This window comes from Bos indicus x Bos taurus, chromosome 5 (assembly GCF_003369695.1).
Source record: "Bos indicus x Bos taurus breed Angus x Brahman F1 hybrid chromosome 5, Bos_hybrid_MaternalHap_v2.0, whole genome shotgun sequence".
Taxonomy (NCBI): domain Eukaryota; kingdom Metazoa; phylum Chordata; class Mammalia; order Artiodactyla; family Bovidae; genus Bos; species Bos indicus x Bos taurus.
In genome coordinates this window covers 13525885-13544797 of record NC_040080.1, presented here as the reverse complement: position 1 = coordinate 13544797, position 18913 = coordinate 13525885, and the positions used below count along the sequence as shown (strand labels likewise).

Here is an 18913-nt window from a genome sequence, read left to right as displayed (position 1 = left end):
TAAGACGCATATCAGAGCCAGTGTCTGCACTGTGGGTGCTCTCCACCCCCCAGAGATCCCCACCTCTTCCCCCTTCCCCATGGAATCTGTGTAGAGCACCAGGGAGGGTCCCCAGATACCCCCCATTTGCCGTCCACCGCCCCTCCCCGCCAGAGAAGGCAAGACACCCCACTCCAGTACTCTTGCCTGGAAAATCCCATGGATGGAGGAGCCTGGTGGGCTGCAGTCCATGGGGTCGCACAGAGTCGGACATGACTGAAGCAACTTAGCAGCGGCAGCAGCAGCAGCCCCTCCCCCCACCCCAAGCACAGCCGCGGAAGGTGCCCTAGACGGCAGAGGCAGATTGATTGGGGTGAACACTCCAAACACTTCCTTGTCAGAACAGTGATCCTGCCCCGTGCATCTCCTTGGTACACCGTCCAGATCCGGCTGGGAGAGAGTAAGAAAGCCCAGGTTCTCCTAGTGGGAAGATTTGTGGGGACTCCCCTGGATAAAGACCTTCCGTGGATCATCCCTTGCCATGCTCGGATCAGCCCTGGTGGCCGTACCTCCGTTATCCTCGTCACCAACAGGGAGCAGGCTCAGTCAGTTCAGATTCCTCCTTACTGTATTGTTGTGATAAGCAAGCTGGAGCTGACATCCAGGTATTCTGGTCAACGATAATTGAAAATCCAGTCCATGGCATTTATTAAGCAGATGCTAAGTGCCAAGCCCTGCTGTGGGCCCTTGGAGTATGTCTGTGGATAAAGCTGCCTGCGTCCGTGGAGCTCACAGCTGAGGGCTCCCTGGGCTGTGCTTCCACCTGCATCATCCTAGATAACCTCCCAGTGCCCCGGGGCTGTGAACAGCTCTGTGAGAGCCCCGGGTTACCAAGGGGGAAGCCATCTGCCCAAAGCCCCAGAGCTGGAGGCACCTCTCTCTGATCCCTGAGTTGTGTGCTTGACCATCGGCTCTGATGTCATCCATTGCCTCCAGCTCCGAGTCCTGCGTGTTCCCAGTGTCCTGGGGGTATGTGCTAAGTCGCTTCAGTTGTGTCCAACTCTTTGCAATCCTATGAACTGTAGCAGGCTCCTCTGTCCATGGGATTCTCCAGACAAGAATATTGGAGTGGGTTGCTGTGCCCTCTTCCAGGGGATCTTCCCGACACAGGGATCCAACCTACAGCTCTTATGTCTCCTGCATCAGCAAGCAGGTTCTTTACCACTAGTGCCATCTGGGAAGCCCATGAATTAGTGACACAGTAGAGCATGCCAGGAAGACTCAGGCTCAAGTTCCAGCTCAAATTCAGAGCCTATTGTTTACTGTCATGGTGCTGTGGACTGAATTGTGACCCATTGGGATTCATGTGTTGAAGCCTGAATCGTCAGTGAGGCTCTATTTGAAGACAGGACGTTTAGGAGGCCTGGCGTGCTGCGATTCACGGGGTCTCAAAGAGTCGGATACAACTTAGCGACTGATCTGATCTGATCTGAAGGTTAAGTAAGGTCATAAGACCTGCCTCTTGAGAAATCTGTATACAGGTCAGGAAGCAACAGTTAGAACTGGACATGGAACAACAGATTGGTTCCAAATTGGGAAAGGAGTACGTCAAGACTGTATATTGTCACCCAGCTTATTTAACTTATATGCAGAGTACATCATAAGAAACACTGGGCTGGATGAAGCACAAGCTGGAATCAAGATTGCCAGGAGAAATATTAGTAATCTCAGATATGCAGATGACACCACCCTTAGGGCAGACAGTGAAGAAGAACTAAAGAGCCTCTTGATGAAAGTGAAAGAGGAGAGTGAAAAAGTTGGCTTAAAGCTCAACATTCAGAAAACTAAGATCATGGCATCTGGTCCCATCACTTCATGGCAAATAGATGGGGAAACAGTGACAGACTTTATTTTGGGGGGCTCCAAAATCACTGCAGATGGTGATTGCAGCCATGAAATTAAAAAACATTTACTCCTTGGAAGAAAAGTTATGACCAATCTAGACAGCATATTAAAAAGCAGAGACATTACTTTGCCAACAAAGGTCTGTCTAGTCAAGGCTATGGTTTTTCCAGTAGTCATGTATGGATGTGAGAGTTGGACTATAAAGAAAGCTGAGCGCCGAAGAATTGATGCTTTTGAACTGTGGTGTTGGAGAAGATTCTTGAGAGTCCATTGGACTGCAAAGAGAGCCAACCAGTCCATCCTAAAGGAAATCAGTCCTGAATATTCATTGGAAGGACTGATGTTGAACTGAAACTCCAATCCTTTGGCCTCCTGATGTGAAGAACTGACTCAATGGAAAAGACCCTGATGCTGGGAAAGATTGAAGGCAGGAGGAGAAGGGGACGATTGAGGAAGAGATGGTTGGATGGCATCACCAACTCAATGGACATAAATGTGAGTAAGCTTTGGGAGTTGGTGATGGACAGGGAGGCCTGGCGTGTTGCAGTCCATGGGGTTGCAAAAAGTCAGACACGACTGAGCGACTGCACTGAACTGAACTGAAGGTCATAAGAGGCTTCCCAGGTGGCGCTAGTGGTGAAGAATCCACCTGCCAATGCAGGAGACTTGAGTTCAATCCCTGGGTCGGGAAGATCCCCTGGAGAAGGAGTATTCTTGCCTGGAGAATCCCACGGACAGTGGAGCCTGCCGGGCTACAGTCCACAGAGTCACAAGGAGTCAGACACGACTGAAGCGACTTAGCATGCATGCACTCACAGGAGATCATAAAGGTGGGGTCCTAATTCATAGGGTTGGTGGCCTTAAGTGGAGGACGAGAGCACTCTCCAGAGGACACGTGAGGACACAGTGGGAAGACAGCTGTCCGTAGGCAAAGAAGATCCTTACCAAAACTGAATCAGCCGGCACCTTATTTTCAGGACTTCCCACCTCCAAAACTGTGAGAAATGGAAATAAATTTCTGTTTAAGTTGCCCAGCTATGGTGTTTTATCATGGCAACCTTGAGCAGACTAAGACATTAGGCAAATCACTTCATCCCACCGAGCCTCGCTGTTTTCATACGTCGTGTGGGACTACCAGTACCTGTAAGAATTAAAGATTAGTATCGAGGAAAACATTTCCCTCTTATTTCTGGCACTTACTGCATGCTTAGCTGCTCTGCGTTGCTACAGGGATTAGACTAAGGGGTCTGCCTAACCTCCAAAAGCTTTCTGTGTCCATATCTCTGACTTGATGGCTTTGGGGATCACGACCCATGTAAGCAGTTCATGAACGCACAAGAAACGCCTCCATGAAGCTAAACTTACCTTTCAGTGTGCTGTGCACTCGTATTTTCTCCTCCGTCTCATGGTGGGTGTTCTGTTCTGCGTTTTAGTGCAGGGTGCTGTTGCTCTTGCTGTTAGTCGCTAAGTCCTGTCCAGCTTTGTGTGACCCCGTGGACCTCAACCCACCAGGCTCCTCTGTCCATGGGATTCTCTGGGCAAGAATACTGGAGTGGGTTGCCATTTCCTCCTCCAGGGGATCTTCCTGACCCAGGGATCGAACCCATGTCTCCCATGCTTCCTGCATTAGCAGGTGAATTCTTTACCACTGAGCCACCTGGGAAGCCCTTTAGTGCAGGTTACATCCATCCTACCAAGTTTATCTCACAGCCCTGAATGGTTACATCCCAAAGTTTGAAACACCCAGAGCAATGGGATGGGGGTTGGTGGGGGGGGAGATTCAGGTGCCAGTTATGCAGTGCAAGGTCTTGATGAGATTTTAAACCAAGCCTCCACCAGCTGCCAGTGCAGCACAGTTTGAGGGTTATAAATCATCTCACTCTCCAAAAGATCCTACAAGCACTCTGTAATTATCCTCACTCCCGTTCTGTAGATGATGAAATGTCAGCTGAGATGATTCCCAGAGGTCAGTTCTGGGCTTTCTGACTCTGAGTCCGCTGCTCTTCCATCTCCATAGACCACGGACATGTAACCACAGCCTTAGACCCACCTCGCTGATGCCCTTGTGAACTCCCAAATGTCCCCAGGGGTCAGGGTTGAACCCGGATTAAGATGTGTTTTGATGGCATGGGCAGTTTAGACACACAGAGTGCGAAGAATATAAGCAAAACTGAAGTAGCATGGCAGTACACACTCACATTCTACATCTAAGCTCCGCCCCACCTCCAGACCCCTACCCCCGCCTCATCCCACGCCTGCGCCCCATCCTTCACCATCACCTGCCCCTGACTCCCCCACCCCACCATGCAGTTCCATTAACGCAGAGTTGATCGTGCCCATCTCACCAGCAGGATACAGCTCTGGGTCAGGAACCAAAATGCCAATGCTTTTATGATTCTAAAATGAGCGTGACTCAGGCTTGCTAGGAAATGTTTTACTCGCCCTCCTGTGTCCTACATGGGTCCCTACAGTTCCCATCCCTCTTGCAGTGTTGCTCTCTAACTTATTGTTTTAATTAGCTGCTTGGCTGTGTTAATAATCAAGGCTTTCCCAGCCTCTCAGGAGCTGCGCTGGCTGGGAGAACCGGGGAGCAGCGGCTCCCTTCCCTGGAGAGGCGTCTCTGCTCCGGAAGCTCTGTGCTGTCTGGGGTGCTGGCTGCCAGGTGGGCATCTCCCTTAGGGGCCCGTGGGGCTCGGCCTCTGGGAGATTCCTTGGATCCCGTGGGAGGACACGGGCCAAGGCGGGAGGCAGCTGTGATGGAGGACTTGCCGAGCCAGGGGGAGAGAGGCGTCTTGAGAGCACCCCTCCAGGGTCCTCAGGGAAGGAAGAGACTCTGCTCACCTCCCCGCTGAGAGGAGAAGCCTTCACTGCTCACCATCACCCCCACAGAATGAGGCCTGTGCCCACCTCCTGAAGCAGGCCATCTGAGGAAGAACATGAGGGGCCCCATGGCTGGTGTTTCTGCCATGTCCCATCTTAAGATGCCGAAGTCACAGGACCCCATGGTGCCTGGGCATCTTCCTCTCTGAGCTGCAGCATCTGCTGGGGGACAGGCCCTGCTTGGGGCGGGGTTGCTCATCTGGTCTGCCCAGGGCCATGGTGGGGAGGCTGGTCCAGGAGGAATCCTGGGGTGGCTGCTCTGAGCTGTCCCTGATGCATCCCAGAAACCAGACAGTTTGCTTGGAGGAATCCACGCCTGAGTCTGGGCTGGGGGCCTTGGGTGCTGGGTGCTGGGGGCGATTTTTCGGTGGGGATCCCAGCTGGTCAGCCCTGGAAGCACACACACTGCCTCTGGAGTGAGCAGGGACCAGGAGGCCATACAGGGTGGGCTGTTGTTGTTCAGGTGCTAAGTCATGTCCTACTGTTTGCGACCCCATGGACTGCAGCATGCCAGGTTCCTCTGGTCTGCACTATCTCCTGGAGCTTGATCAAATTCATGTCCATTGAGTCAGTGATGCCATCCAACCATCTCATCCTCTGTCATCCCCTTCTCCTCTCACCCTCAAGCTTTTCCAGCATCAGGGTCTTTTCCAATGAGTCCCCTCTTCGCATCAGGTGGCCAAAGTATTGGAGCTTCAGCATCAGTCCTTCCAATGAGTATTCAGGGTTGATTTCCTTAAGGATGGACTGGTTTGATGTCCTTGATCTCCATGCTGTCCAAGGGACTCTCAAGAGCCTTCTCCAGGGTGGGGTGGGGGGACGAAAAGCTGTGGCAGCACTTGGGGTGGCAGATGGCGAGCTATGAGGTCAGAGGGGGACAGGCCCCTGCTGTCCCTGCAGGAGAGTGAAGAGTCCAGAGTGACCCTGGGGGGCTGGTTGCTTTGGGCAGTGGCGGTCCCGTTGATGAGGCTGCCAGGGGTGGGGAGCTGGAGGACAGAAGTGGTTCTGACTGGGTGAACTCACATCCAGCTCCCAGTCCTTCCAGTCCAGGTGGTGCTTGGCCCCTGGAGGCCTGCAGCAAACACTTAAGGGAGAGGACAACACTGTCACCTGGGCGATCCCACTCCTGTCCAGGGTCCCTCCACTGGGACCCCCACCATCCTGGGCCTGCTCCACCGGCCGGTCCTCCACCAACCCCAGCACAGAAAGCCTTTCAGCGGCCACACAAGACAAGGAAAACATGCAGTAACTTTTCCATTCTGCCTGCTTTCCTTTTCTGCCTGCAGCCTGAGGTCTCTCCGAACCAGCGTGTGCAGGCCACTCAGGCTAATCCTCCCCGTGATGACAAGCGACTTTTTGGCCATGTTTCTCTTCTATAAATGGGCCGTTCCTAAAATTACACGGCCTGGGTGCCCTGCCGCCCCTCCCGGCCTGTGTGTGTCCTCGTGGGTAAGAAGGCCAGCTTCACCCTCTGCAGGGTTTTTCTGGCTGATTGGCTGCAGGCTCTGGTTTTGAAAGATGTACCTAATATTCCACAGGAAACCAACCCAGTTTCTGCAAAGAGCCAAATGCTGTTGGATCAACTCTATGCAAATAGCCGTCTGCCCAGCTCAGCGGGGTCATTTGGCTCCAGCCCGAATCATCCTCCCCCGGGGCCTCTTCCACTGCTCTTTCTGCTGACCTGACATCTCAGAACTGCTTGGCGAAAGCTATGAGTGCTCTGGGTTTTTTTGTGTGTCTTTTGGGCTTTGGGCCACAAGGCATATGGGATTTTACCTCCCCGACCAGGGATCAAACCCACTCCCCCTGCATTAGAAGGCAAAGTCTTAACCACTAGACTAACCAGGGAAGTCCCTAAAGATGATTTTCTAAAGAGCCAACTGGATCCCAAGGAGGACATCCCCCTGGAGGACTTGAAACCCACTCCGTGTCCCCAGAAGACGCATGGGATACCCCAGGGGAGGGTTGGGGGCCCCACTGACTCGGACTCGCCTCCTGATTTCTGGATGTCAGAACCAGTCTGGGTTTGTTGCTTTCCAGACCCAAATCAGGGCACTGTGTCCACCCAGACCCTCCTGTGTGGGCAGGGGCCTGCTGCCACCGTGCCTAAGCTGCGGCCCCACCTGCCTTGTGAGACCCCAGCCCATCTGTGACCGCAGGATGCGCTCTTCCTTTAGGGGTCAGTGTGCTCCTCTCCTGGGAGCACATAGTCTTTTCCTTTCTTGCATAATCTGATTTTCATCCCTTTGGACTGAAAATCCTGCTCCTCGTTACCCCACCTTATACCCCAAAGCTCCCATCACTGCAAGCACCCTGACGCAGACAGGGAAGGAGGTGGGCAGTCCAGAGCCCGGCCAGGCGCCTCCAGATGGTGGCCCAAAGGGAAGGTGTTCTTGGGGTCCTGCTCAGGGAAGGGGGACAGAACACTGACCCCTGTTAACTAGGAAACTATGTAATGGTTCTCAACTGGAAGCTACTGGAACTTGGTAAAGGAACCATGGCAGTCCCACCCCCAGTCACCTGTGTGATGCTCCGGGGTCCCCAGGCAGCGCAGCCCGACTGAGGAGTGCTGTCTTATGGGATGAGAGATGGCGGGGGCCCCCAGAGGCATCTACGCTGGGGTCGTTGTCTATGCAAGATGGGACCACGACCCCTGAAGCAGGGCACGTTAGTTCATGTGGATGGCACTTCTCTGGGCACTGTGTGCAGAGCTGTTTCCCAGATTCTCAGTGGGTTAGGTGTCCCCGGGGCAGTCCATGCCCGTCCCTTTGGGTGGTTCTAGATCCAGTGTAAGCCTGTGGGGTCGACAAGCCTCGTGGATGATGTGCAGGTTTCTCTAAAGACCCTACACGTGCTAAAAGTTAGAGCCACTCAGCGTGGTCACGTTGGCTGTTTCGTGCTGCTCAGAATCTCTTCTTGGTAGTAGCATGTGCCTTTGATTAATAAGAAATGAGAAATGAATTATCATGTAATACACTGCGTTTGGTAGACAGAAGCCCTTCAAAACCTAAGACCCCTGGGAGAAAGTCATTAAAGGGGCCCTTGGTGATTAGAGGTTGGGAACCCCTGGCCTAATACACCTCCATTGTTTGAGAGATGGAGACATGAGGCCCAGAGAGGTTCAGGGACCATCTTTAGGTCACACAGCTAGTTATGCACAGCTGAGGCCCTCAACCCCAACCTTCTCAGGTGGACTGTAGGGGCAGAAAGAATATGTGCTGAATATTTTGCTGGAAACCCTCACTTGACACAATCCCACGGACCCAGTTGTAGGAAATCCCTTACTGGTCACGGAGATTGCATGGCCAGAGATAGCCCATGCCCTCAGAGGACTGGAAAGTCCGTCATAGGCCAGGATTTCATCAAATCTAAGATACCATCACTTGGAAGATACACCCTTGTTTTCAGTACAAGGCAGGAGTGCTGCCAAGTGTGGTTGTCAGATGCCATCAACCGTAAGATGTATCTTGATCTTTGTTGTTGGTGTTTAGTCACTCAGTCGTGTCCGACTCTTTGGGAGCCCAAGGACTGCAGCACACCAGGCTTCCCTGTCCTTTGCTATCTCCTGCAGTTTGCTCAAATTCATGTCCACTGAGTCCGTGATGCCACCTAACCATCTCCTCCTCTGTCGTCCCCTTCTCCTTCCTCCTTCAGTCTTTCCCAGCATCAGGGTCTTTTCCAATGAGTCGGCTCTTTGAATCAGGTGGCCAAAGTACTGGAGCTTCAGCATCAGTCATTCCAATGAATATTCAGGGTCGATTTCCTTTAGGATTGAATAGCATTATCTCCTTGCAGTCCAACGGACTGCAAAAAATCTTGATCTTAGAGATGTTACACTGTGAGGAAAAAAATGTGTCATGGAATCAGAGCAGGTGGATTCCACTCAGAGGTGGTTCTCTTAACCTGCTGGAGGTGCTAAGGGGGATGAAATGGTCCTTAGAAGGAAACACGTGTATCTGAAAAGCAGGAGTGAGTCGAGAGCCTCCCAGCCCAGAGTGCGCAGTCCCAGGATGGCATACTCGGATTGGCCCTCGGCAGACCTGGATCTTCGTCTCAGTCTTGAAACTTGAGGGCTGTGCTCGTGAGCACATTCTAGTCCCTCCAGCCTCCATTTCTTCATGTGCAAAAGAGGGGAAATGTGCGCTCCCACCTACCTGCCCTGAGCCTCCTGGACTCTTGTAAAGCTCGGAAGAGAGGACATGGGAAGTTGAGTCCTAAAGGTGTCTGGGGCAGACTCATGGTTAAGGAGCCCCCACTCGCCCGCAAAGGTCCCCGTCCGGCCCCTGGAGGACACACACACAGGCACACACACTCTGCCCGGCATCACAGGAAGGGTCACTGAGCCTCACTGTAGGAGGAACAGGGCAGGTGTGTTCCCAGGGCCCCTTCCTGGGATCAGGGCTAGAAAGGATCAGTCAGCAAACAGGACTCCTCCCCTCCTGCTCAATGTCCTGCTGTCCCAGAGCGACTCCAGTCTGTGGGGCATGTGTCCCTTCTGCCGAGGGGGCAGCACGGTTGAGCCACAGGCCAGGGCCCAGAGCTGGAGCCAGCCCTGCCCCGTGTCTCCCATTAGAGGTGGCCCTCAGGCAGCTCCCCTTCTTCTGGGGGCTTGTCCTCCATTGGCAGAGCGCAGGGAAGAAGCCCAGTCGTGTGGCCCCCCAGGGCGATGAGAAGGGGGCTTGTGAAAGCGCCCCTCTGGGGACACGAGCGGCAGAATGGCAGGAGGGGTCCCCACGACTGAAGTGTCCCTGACTCGTGACAGAGATGCTCGGGCATCATGGTGGGAAACGGGACTGGGAGGCCAGACCTGGATTCTTGCCCTGTCCCTGCTTCTCCCCTCGACCATGGACAAGCCTCTGTTTCCCCATCTGCAAAATGGGCAGCCAGACCCTTCCCTCGGGCTCCTCCAAGGACCAAGCGAGTGGATGGGCGAGAAGGGTCCCATGCGGAGTGGGTGCTCAGACCCCGTGTCCCGCAGGTGGGGGGCGCCGCGGTTATGGCCGTGGGCGTCTGGACCCTGGTGGAGAAGAGCGGCTACCTCGGCGTCCTGGCCTCCAGCACCTTCGCCGCCTCTGCCTACATCCTCATCTTCGCGGGCGCCCTCGTCATGGTGACCGGCTTCCTGGGCTTTGGCGCCGTCATCCGCGAGGACAGGGGCTGCCTCTCTGCGGTGAGTGCCTGCCCACCAGCAGGGAGGAGGGGGCCACCTGCCCGGGGCCTCCGACCACCTGTTTCCCCCCTGACCCCCCGACCAGGCTCTGTGCTGAGAGCCCCACTCGGGGACACCGGCCCCGGCTCTGAGGCCTGCAGAGGGCAGGCTGGGGAGGGGTGGGCGGCCACGGGCCGGCTGTTTGCCACCGTCTCCAGGTTCTTATTAGGACCTAAGCCAGGAGGACACCTCGCTGGTGGTGGCAAAGCTGCTCCCTCACCTCCTTCCTGTCTCCTCCTCTTCTTCCTCTGTCCAGGTTTTATCATGGCGATTTTCAAACATAGGCTAAAATGAAAGAACGTTTTCATGAAGCTCGTGTCATCACCCAGACTCACCTCCACCATCTCAGAGCCAATCCTCTCTGCCTGCCCCCTGCCCCGCCCCCACCCAAGACCCCAGACAGCATGGCATCTGTCAGTGCCTCAGGGTATACCTCAAAAATCAGGATTCTCTTTTTAGAAAGGGTAACGACAAGACCATTATCACACCTAGAAACCATTAAGAGCCGATCCTTAATATCATGAAATAACCAGGCAATTTCAGATTTCCCCCGTTGAGCCATAAGCTATTCTTTTTTTTTTTTTTTCAGTTTATTTGAATCAGGATGGAAGTGAGGTCTGTGTGTTAAAGTCAGCCGAGTTGTCCCTCGGGTCTCTCTCGGTCTCTCCGCTCCCCATCAATCTCTGACTCTTCCTCGCAATGTACCTGCTGGAGGAAGCCATTTCATTGATGGCTCTGCTCCCTCCCCGTCTGGACTTTCCCATGCCGTCCTGATGATGCTTTGGGAGTTGGATGTAGAAGCTTGGTCAGACTCAGGTGGGATCGTTCAGGCAGGTGTTTGTTTCATGGGTGGGGTAGGTACAGGCTCCTTGACAAACACCCCCTGGGAAGCTGGGAAGAGTGCCCCCCACCACCACCGCTGACCCTGAGCACCAGGGAAGGAAGTCAGGGCTATACCCGAGGAGGCAGAAGCCGGAGTCCCACTCTGGACTCCCAGGCCTGACCCTCCCTCCTTCCCTCCCTCCTGGGCACCTGTCAACAGATCAGGCTCCCTGGGGCCCGGCTGGCATCTCCCCCTTCATGTCCCCAACCACAAGCCCTGTGTGGACAGTAATTAAGAAGTGTTAGTCGCTCAGTCACACCCAACTCTTTGCAACCCCATGGACTGTAGCCCGCCAGGATCTTCTGTCCATGGGGTTCTCCAGGCAAGAATACTGGAGTGGGTTGCCATGCCCTCCTCCAGGGGATCTTTTCCACCCAGAGATCGAACCCAGGTCTTCTGCACTGCTGGCGGATTCTTTACCATCTGAGCCACCAGGGCAGGGGAGGGAAGCTGCAAAACATTCAGACATAGACAGGAAGGGTCAAGGCAGATCCAGTCTGAGTCTCAGTGAGGAACCAGGTTGAGCTACAGGAATCAGGTGACGAGAAGAAGCCTTGAGGTCAGTCCCCACCCCCCGCCCGTCTTTACGTGCCCACTGCTGACCCAGCAGCCTGGGACCCGCACATCCGACCAGGGAGAGGAAGCTCCATCTGGAGGGGCTGAGCCCCGGGCCTCTCTCACCAGCCATAACCTAGTTTTAGCTCTGGATGCAGCAGTCTGCGGTCCAGGCTCAGCGGGACCGCTCTCCCCTGCCTGGAAGAAGTTCTTAGTTCTGCTCTGAGGATCGCCCAGAGCAAGGTGCAGGCCATGCGGATGTGGCTCCTGGGGAAAGGGGGAGGGGCTGAAGGCCCACAGGGACCAGCCTCCAGAGCTTGGCTTTGACCTGACCTGTCCTTCCAGCCATAGGACAGGGGTGCCCTGAGCCAGCCCGTCTCCAACAATGTCCCCCACGCCAGAGTCCCAGTGAGCCTGCTGATGCCCCTGATCAGACCACTGTAAGCTGGATAAGAGAGAATACAGGGCCTGATTGAGTGACCAGGGATGCAGTGTGATGGGGGCAGGGAGGTCCAGCTGTGATGGGACAGAGGCTTACAGGGGCTGGGGCCACTGGGCTCTTCCCCTTGGCGTCCTTGGGGACCAGAGGAGAGCCAAGGGGTTCATAACCGACCCGCCCAGCACCGACCGCAGCCTCCCCTTCCTACACCGTCCATCTGTGAGACCTGTCCCGCCATCCGGCCTCCCCAGTCACAGCCAGACCATCACGTGGTCTGAGACCTGCCCTGGGGAGGTAGGTGGAGGGGAGCAACCATGCAGGGAAGATGCGAAGACCCAGGAAGGCCAGAAGCTTGGGCCTGTGGCCCCGGAGCACACCTTTCACCCTTCTGAGCTTTGGAAGGTCAGAAAACAGACCTCTCATCTCCCTGGGCCTGGTGGCAGGACAGGGGCCACAGGGGCTGCTGGACAGGCTGCTATGAGATGCTATCGTCCTTTTCAGCCCCACCTTGACCCTCCTGCCTGCGTTCACTTCCATCTACACAGAACCAATGGTCTCTGTGCCCCAGTATCACTAACTAGACACTTCAGAGAGGCATCCCCTCGAAAGTGAGGTCAGGAGAAAGTGCTTGTGTGTGTGCGCGCACACACACACACACACACACACCTATCTAGGAGTGTGGAGCCCAGGGCTTATAGACAGCAAACCTCAAAACCTGGTGTCTTCTTCCTTTGCTTTTCCCTGTCCGACCCTTGAAAGAATCAGAAACAGACCCAGTCTGGGGACTGAACACAGGTGAGGGGGCAGACCCTGAGTCATCCACCTGTTGGCCCACAGCCCCTGAATTACTGAACATCGGAATGTTTTAACCAAGAAGACGGCTATCAGACTTTTTCTCTGGTTAACCCAAGTAGATATTTTAAAACCCAGGCTCCCATTTGGAGGCAAGCAGGGATGCTTAAGGCAGTTTAAAAGCGTTCTGTGGTTTCTGGAGTTTCCTTCCTGGTTTCATTTCTTCTCTCCCCCTCCGTGTCTGACTTCCTTTTGAAACCTTGAGTCAGCTAAAGGAGAAATGCAGTGAGTGGAATGCTATCTAAAGTGGCCCCTGAAGAGGAGAGGGGGAGATGAAAGACCAGGCATCCGAAGAGTCTATGTCCAGCTTAGCTCAGGCCGAGGAAGGGGCCCGACATCAAAAGCTTCCCTCGAGCTGCCGGGCGAGGGCCAGCCGGCTCCCACGGGCACGGCATCTGTCCCGGCCCGAGCCCTTCCTCCAGCACATCTGCAGCCCCTCAGAGTCACTTTCCCCAGAAGGAAATGTTCATCAGGGACAGGAATAGTACGTCTTCGCTGGTGCCGAAATCATGATCAGCGAGAAGTCGGAAATCTGCAAAAGGGGAAAGGGAGCAAGATTTAAATTATTCATGCCAGCTCTTCTTTTTTAGCGCAGCCTGCGTGAATGAGCCGGGTCATTCAGGCCAGCCCAGTCCAAGACAATGACCAAGACAGATGCTACCCTGACCGAAAGCAAGGGATGTTTTTAGAGTTTTGAATGCGGGCTCTGAACGCTCACATCTTCAGTCAGATGAAGATGAGAATGGGTGGTTCAGGCTCAGCTGGGTCTTCATTAGGGCTTCTTTTATATTTAGGGGAGGGAGTTGAAGGAAGAAGTTCTAGAACCAGTTTTGAAAATGAGGGGACCCCAAGTTGCAGCACTTCCATTGGGCTTCATTAACCCGGGCAGTCAGGGCTGGAGTAGAAACTGTATCTCGTGCAGCCTGCTCGGGGACCCCTTGGAAGTCACCTGGCCCCTCCCGGCCACCTTAATGTCCCCATCCCCATATGGGGGGCTGGGGGGAAGCATGAAGAGAACAAGACAGTATTTTAGGTCTTAGGAAACGAGTCACCACATTATATAAAGATCATCAAGTGTGGCTATAATTATCATTTGCATCACCAGCACCAGCTCCTTTGAGAAGGAGCCTAAATAAATGGAGTTATTCTTAGGGCCGTGACTCCCAGGGTCCCCACATCTTGGCTGGGCCACTCTCTCAATAGAAGCAGGGGACAGGGTGGCAGAAAGGGTGCCTGGATCTCCATGTCCATGGTTTTGACCATGTCCTCCCCAAGCTGGTTTCTTCCTTTTTTTTGGAGAAGTGGGACGGCCACCCCATATGGTATGTGGGATCTTAGTTCCCTGACCGGGGATCAAACCTGTGCCCCTTGCATTGGAAGCACGGAGTCTTAACCACTGGGCTGCCAGGGAAGTCCCTCCCCAGGCTGTTTTCTCACCCATTCCTTACTTTGTCAGGGCCCCACCAGTCACCCAGACAGGTGGTCACAGCCTCATCCGTTGGTGGCATTCTGATCTTGGTGTCACCGCCTGCGCGTGTCAAAGGAATGGGTCCTACAGCCGAGGCCTGGGGAACCCTGACTCTGCCCCGTCAGAGAGGGCCTCTGCTTGTCTGCTTGATTTGGGGCAGTGGAGGCGGGGAGTGGGCAAGAGGACCCTTGCCAGGCTCTTGGGGAATCAGGTATGAGTAGCCCCAGGAGCCGTCCAGAAGGTGCCCCATGCAGTCACCCAGGGCCCCAGTCTCCCAGCTGGGGCCTGGGCTGAACTCGGCTCTGCACCCCACCAGGACAGCACACGGTCGGTCGCCTGCGAGACTCAGCCCCTTCCTCTAAGATCCTCCCGTCAGCCTCCTCCTCCCTGGCCTTGCTTAGGTTAGGGGCTGCACAGGAAGGGGCTCCCTGGCGGCCAAGGGGTGAAACATCCCACCCTCACCGCAGCCCCAGAAAAACAGACTTGCCCGAGGTCACACGGCCATCACCCTGGCTTGGTCCAGGCCCTTCCCCTGTCCCGGCCGCCTCTGTCCCCACTTCCTGGAGGGCTCCCACACAGGGAGTGGGTACTCAGCTTGTCGTGACTCGGGGTCCATGGTTGGCATTCTGGGTGCAAAGGGAAACACAGAGGTGAGGACTAGGGGCTGGTCACCTGGCTACCCACCACCTGGCCCACTCGGAAGTGGGGGTCAGGCTGCAGAGCGCTGGGGTGCAGGGGTCAGCTGTGAGTGCACCAGAGAAGGCCTTCGGCTGAGCTGGAGATGAGTCTAACATAGCTGGGGCTTCCCAGGTGGCACTAGAGGTAAAGAACCCACCTGCCAATGCATGAGATGCAAGAGACGGGGATTCAGTCCCTGGGTCGCAAGTCAGGGGGGCTCATGGCAACAGTTGCTATGGGCCTCTGTTAGTTCTGGAGATGACCTTGGTGTGGCACTCTGCACCTGTGGCCTTGGTCTAGGGCTCCACACAAACCTTATTTCACAAGCAAGTGCCCAGCAAGGATGGCCTGGCGAGGGCTGGCCGTGGAGCAGAGCTGATGTGGAGAAGAAAAACTCCCCTCCCAGCCTGGCCCTCTCTCTGCTCCCAGCCTCTCAGGCCAGCTCAGGTATCAGCATCAGACAGGAACCAGAGCACACCCCGGCGTCCTGCAGAGCAGCCCCCGGCCCGGTGGAGTCACTGTGGCTGGGCTGGGGCCAGGAGGGTAGAGGTCACCTTCATCCTTCCAACAGTGACATTTTGTTACTGGAATGGCTCCAGGCTCCAAAATCCACATCCTCACTTTTCTGCACGAACATGTAGGCAGCTGCGCCCCGAGCCCTGCCTGCCTCCAGCCGGCAGTTAATTGCCAGCAAATAACGTGGCCTGAGGTCACTGCTGCTCAAACAGCTGGCTCTGTCTTTTCCGGTCCAGCCTCTTTGGCTGTTCCAAGCTCCCTGACCCTCCCATGGCCGTGATCAGATCACACAGCCAAGCTGGGGGCTGCGGGCCGGCTCTTCTTCCCGAGACTCAAGCTCAGCCGCACCTGACTCTGCTCTCTCCCCACCGGAGAGAGTCAAGACTGTCTCTGGGTTAAGCCGGCCAGTATCTCTGCCTCACCCCCACCTGCCTGGACACCGAGCCAGCTGTGGCTTGGTTTCCATCCCTGACTGTGCTGATTGTGGAGGAGACAGAGGAGAAAACCTTTGTCCAAACCCCCTTCTTTGTGGCAGAAGCAGTCCCAGGGAGAAATTCCCAAAGTCCAGTGGTATAAAGTTCTTAAAACTGACCTCAAGGACAGCACCAGCTGGGCTAAGTTGACTGGTCTCGTGGGCATCAGTGAATCCATCTCAGAAACTGTATCTGGGGCTCGGCTTGCCCCAGATACAGGCAGGGTAAGTCCATCTGAAGACCCACTTGCTAATTAATCACCTTAATGTCACAAGGAGGAATATTTTTGCATGGTTCCTGTGGAGTCTCTCATTAAAGAAGGTATCAGATTGGTTCAGAAAGGGTTGTGCTGTTTCAGCTTCATTTGGGATCCGTAGCTTTAGAAACTATCCACCTTTTCTTCCAGTGCAAACTACTCCATTAGAGAATTAAAAAAAAAAAAAAATGTTGGTAGATGGTACAGGGTGGAGGTGAACGTTTGGGTCCTGTTCTGTCTTAGCAGGCTGGTCCGTTCTGTGACTAGGCTCCGGTCTGGCGTGTTTGGAAGGGGCCTGTCCTAATGGAGGGCTCTGGGGCAGAGGTTCCTAGAGCTGTCCTTGGAAATCTCATTACTGGTTTCTATCAGACCAAGATTTAGGGGGTCAGTTCTGGAAGGACGGGGGGCAGGGCTGAGTACAGGATTGGGAGGCGGTCACAAAACTCAGCAAAGGGCAGGGGTCTGGGAGGAGTGGGTGTGGGTGCGTTCCTTTCACCCTGCGGAGCAGGGGGACAGGACGAGATGCAGGTCAGAGCCGGATGGCGAACATCGCCGTGGGTTGGATAGGCCTGAGTCCCAGGAGTCAGACGGGGTCAGGAGGAAGGGTGTGGCTACGAGGTCACGGTCAGGACCTTCTGGCTCGGTGAGGGCTTTGTGGAGGCCTTGCCCAAGCCCAGACTAGATGGCGCTCAGCTGCACACACAGATGTGGTCAGGGCAGCAAACCCACGCAGGACCAGCAGAGACTGAGGCACGCCCAGTGTGCGCACGGGGGGTGTAGCTCAGCTGGGCAGTCACTAGACTCGGAGGGTCAGGCTGGGCTGAGTAGAGTGAACGGGACGGACATAGGCATCAGAGCTGTGGCTGTGACTCTAGCACAGGCGTGAAGGCTCAGGGCCCCTTAGGGAGGAGGTGGCCTGCCCAGGAGGGGCCGTGCCTGGCCTGCCCGGAGGGCGCTGTAGGCTGGGGGCTGAGTGGTGGTTGGAGAGAGACCCTCCTGTGCCCAGTTTCCCCTCTGCCTCTTGTCACCACCCTCTCCTGATGCCTGGCGTCCCCCTAACCCTGGCCCCCCACCATGAGCTCATCTAGCCCATTCGCCCGCCGCACCCCCTCATGCCGTCAGCCATCGAGGGGAGCCAGTGGGGTCAGCACCAAGCTCTGCAGCCGGGATCCTGGGTTCAATTCCATGCTAGCGGTGTGACCTCGGCCAAACTGTAGCCCCTCCATGCGCATATGTGACGCTGGGGCCACAGAGCCGTGTGATGAACAGGGTCGCGCAGGGAGCACCTGCTGTGTGTGCTTGGGGAGCATCTGGGTGGATCAGGCACAGATTCTGCCCAGGGAGAGCTAATTTGGGGTTGGGGGCGGGGTGTTGTGGTATAGAGGATCCTGCCCATCGCTCCCATATAGAAAAACTGCCTTTCCCGTGCTCCTGAGAAGGCGGCACCCGTGAACAGTTATCACCCACTAAGCTGCAGGCTGGGAATTCTGGGGGCCCCTTGGGGATGGTGGGCTTGGGGTCCATTACGTCCTGACTCATGTTGAAATGTGACTTCTGCAAATGACTCACAGGGGATCTGAGAACATTGTACTGCCTTTTGTTAATAATTCCAAACTAAAGCAAACCAAATTTAAAGGAGACACGCTGTAGCTTAAGAACCTTCTTCATGCTTCCCAGAATCAAGTACTATACACAGACCTTCCGGGCCAGCCCTTTCCCAAGGACCCACCTGGGGACCCCAGAGTGTCCCCCAGACAGCAACATCTTCTCTGCACTCCAGGTCCCAAAGTGCCCTCAGCTGATGCCACGTGGACATCCCTCATCCTGCCCTGAATCACGGTCAGCAACGTTCTGCTGTGAAGGTGCCCTCCCAGGCAGGCGCAGGGTAAAACCCCTCACCTGCTTCTGTCTGTGTTGTTTCAGGCTTCTCAGGGCCCAGACAACCTTCCTCAGATGCGTTTTTGCCGTGTCTCCCATAGTACTTAGAGGCACACACGCAAATCAAGTCCTAGCATCAGCCTCAGAGCCTGAAGGTAAATGTGTGAGTCAGCGTTTCTCAGCGGCCTTGGCACCAGTAACATTCAGGCCAGATCATCTTTGCCATGGGACCTGCCCCATGACCGTGTCCCTGGGGCCTCTACCCACTCGAAGCCAACAGCACTCCTTCCCCGAGTTATGACAACAACAAAAAACGCCTCCAGACATCGCCAGTTGTCCCAGGGTGGGGTGGGGAGCATAATCACACCAGGTGGAGAAACTTTGGCATAAGCTAAAGCAACAATTTCACGCCATCTGCAGATCAGAAAAGGATTAAGCTGCTGCCCCCACGTGTGGGCTGCCTGCTGCGGCCAGTTCCCCATCTCACAGGCGCGCTCAGTGAGAAGCGCACCTGCAGGTCTCCTGGAGCTGCTTTCCGAGCCTGGCGACCCAGCTCTGGACCAGGCCATGAGGAAGATCCAGGGGAGCCTAAGAGAGGGGCTCACGGCCACCTGGGGAGAGTGCAGCCCCAGGGGCTCACGGCCACCTGGGGAGAGTGCGGTAGCGCTGACACAGCCTCCAGGGAGCGGCGGGTGACGTCGCGCCCCTCACCCAGTGGAGGCCACTCACGCACTTGTGGACTCCTGCCTGAGGACCAGGAGGTGGGCAGGGGAAGCCGCAGTGGAGGACCAGGGCCTGGTCAAGGGGAGAAGCAAAACAGGCGTTGTCGTCAGGAGACGAGGCAGGTGAAGCGCTGAGGCGCTGGGGCTGGGACCCAGGGTGGGTTCTTCGGGGGGCTGTGATGAGCTGCAAGTGGAAGGCCAGAGAGGCCTGGGAACAGGG

The 18913-nt window shown here is 55.5% G+C and overlaps 1 protein-coding gene across 3 annotated transcripts in view; it reads left to right on the top strand.

The window, feature by feature from the left end:
- Positions 1-18913, top strand: part of TSPAN11 (tetraspanin 11) — a 64695-nt gene that overhangs the window by 31932 nt on the left and 13850 nt on the right. For all 3 annotated transcript variants that reach the window (XR_003511021.1, XM_027541044.1, XM_027541043.1), the window contains one exon: positions 9743-9934. Coding sequence is in view for 2 of the 3 variants with exons in the window: in XM_027541044.1 (XP_027396845.1) it covers positions 9743-9934 (192 nt within the window). In the remaining variant the exon portion in view is untranslated. The remainder of the gene's footprint in view (positions 1-9742; positions 9935-18913) is intronic.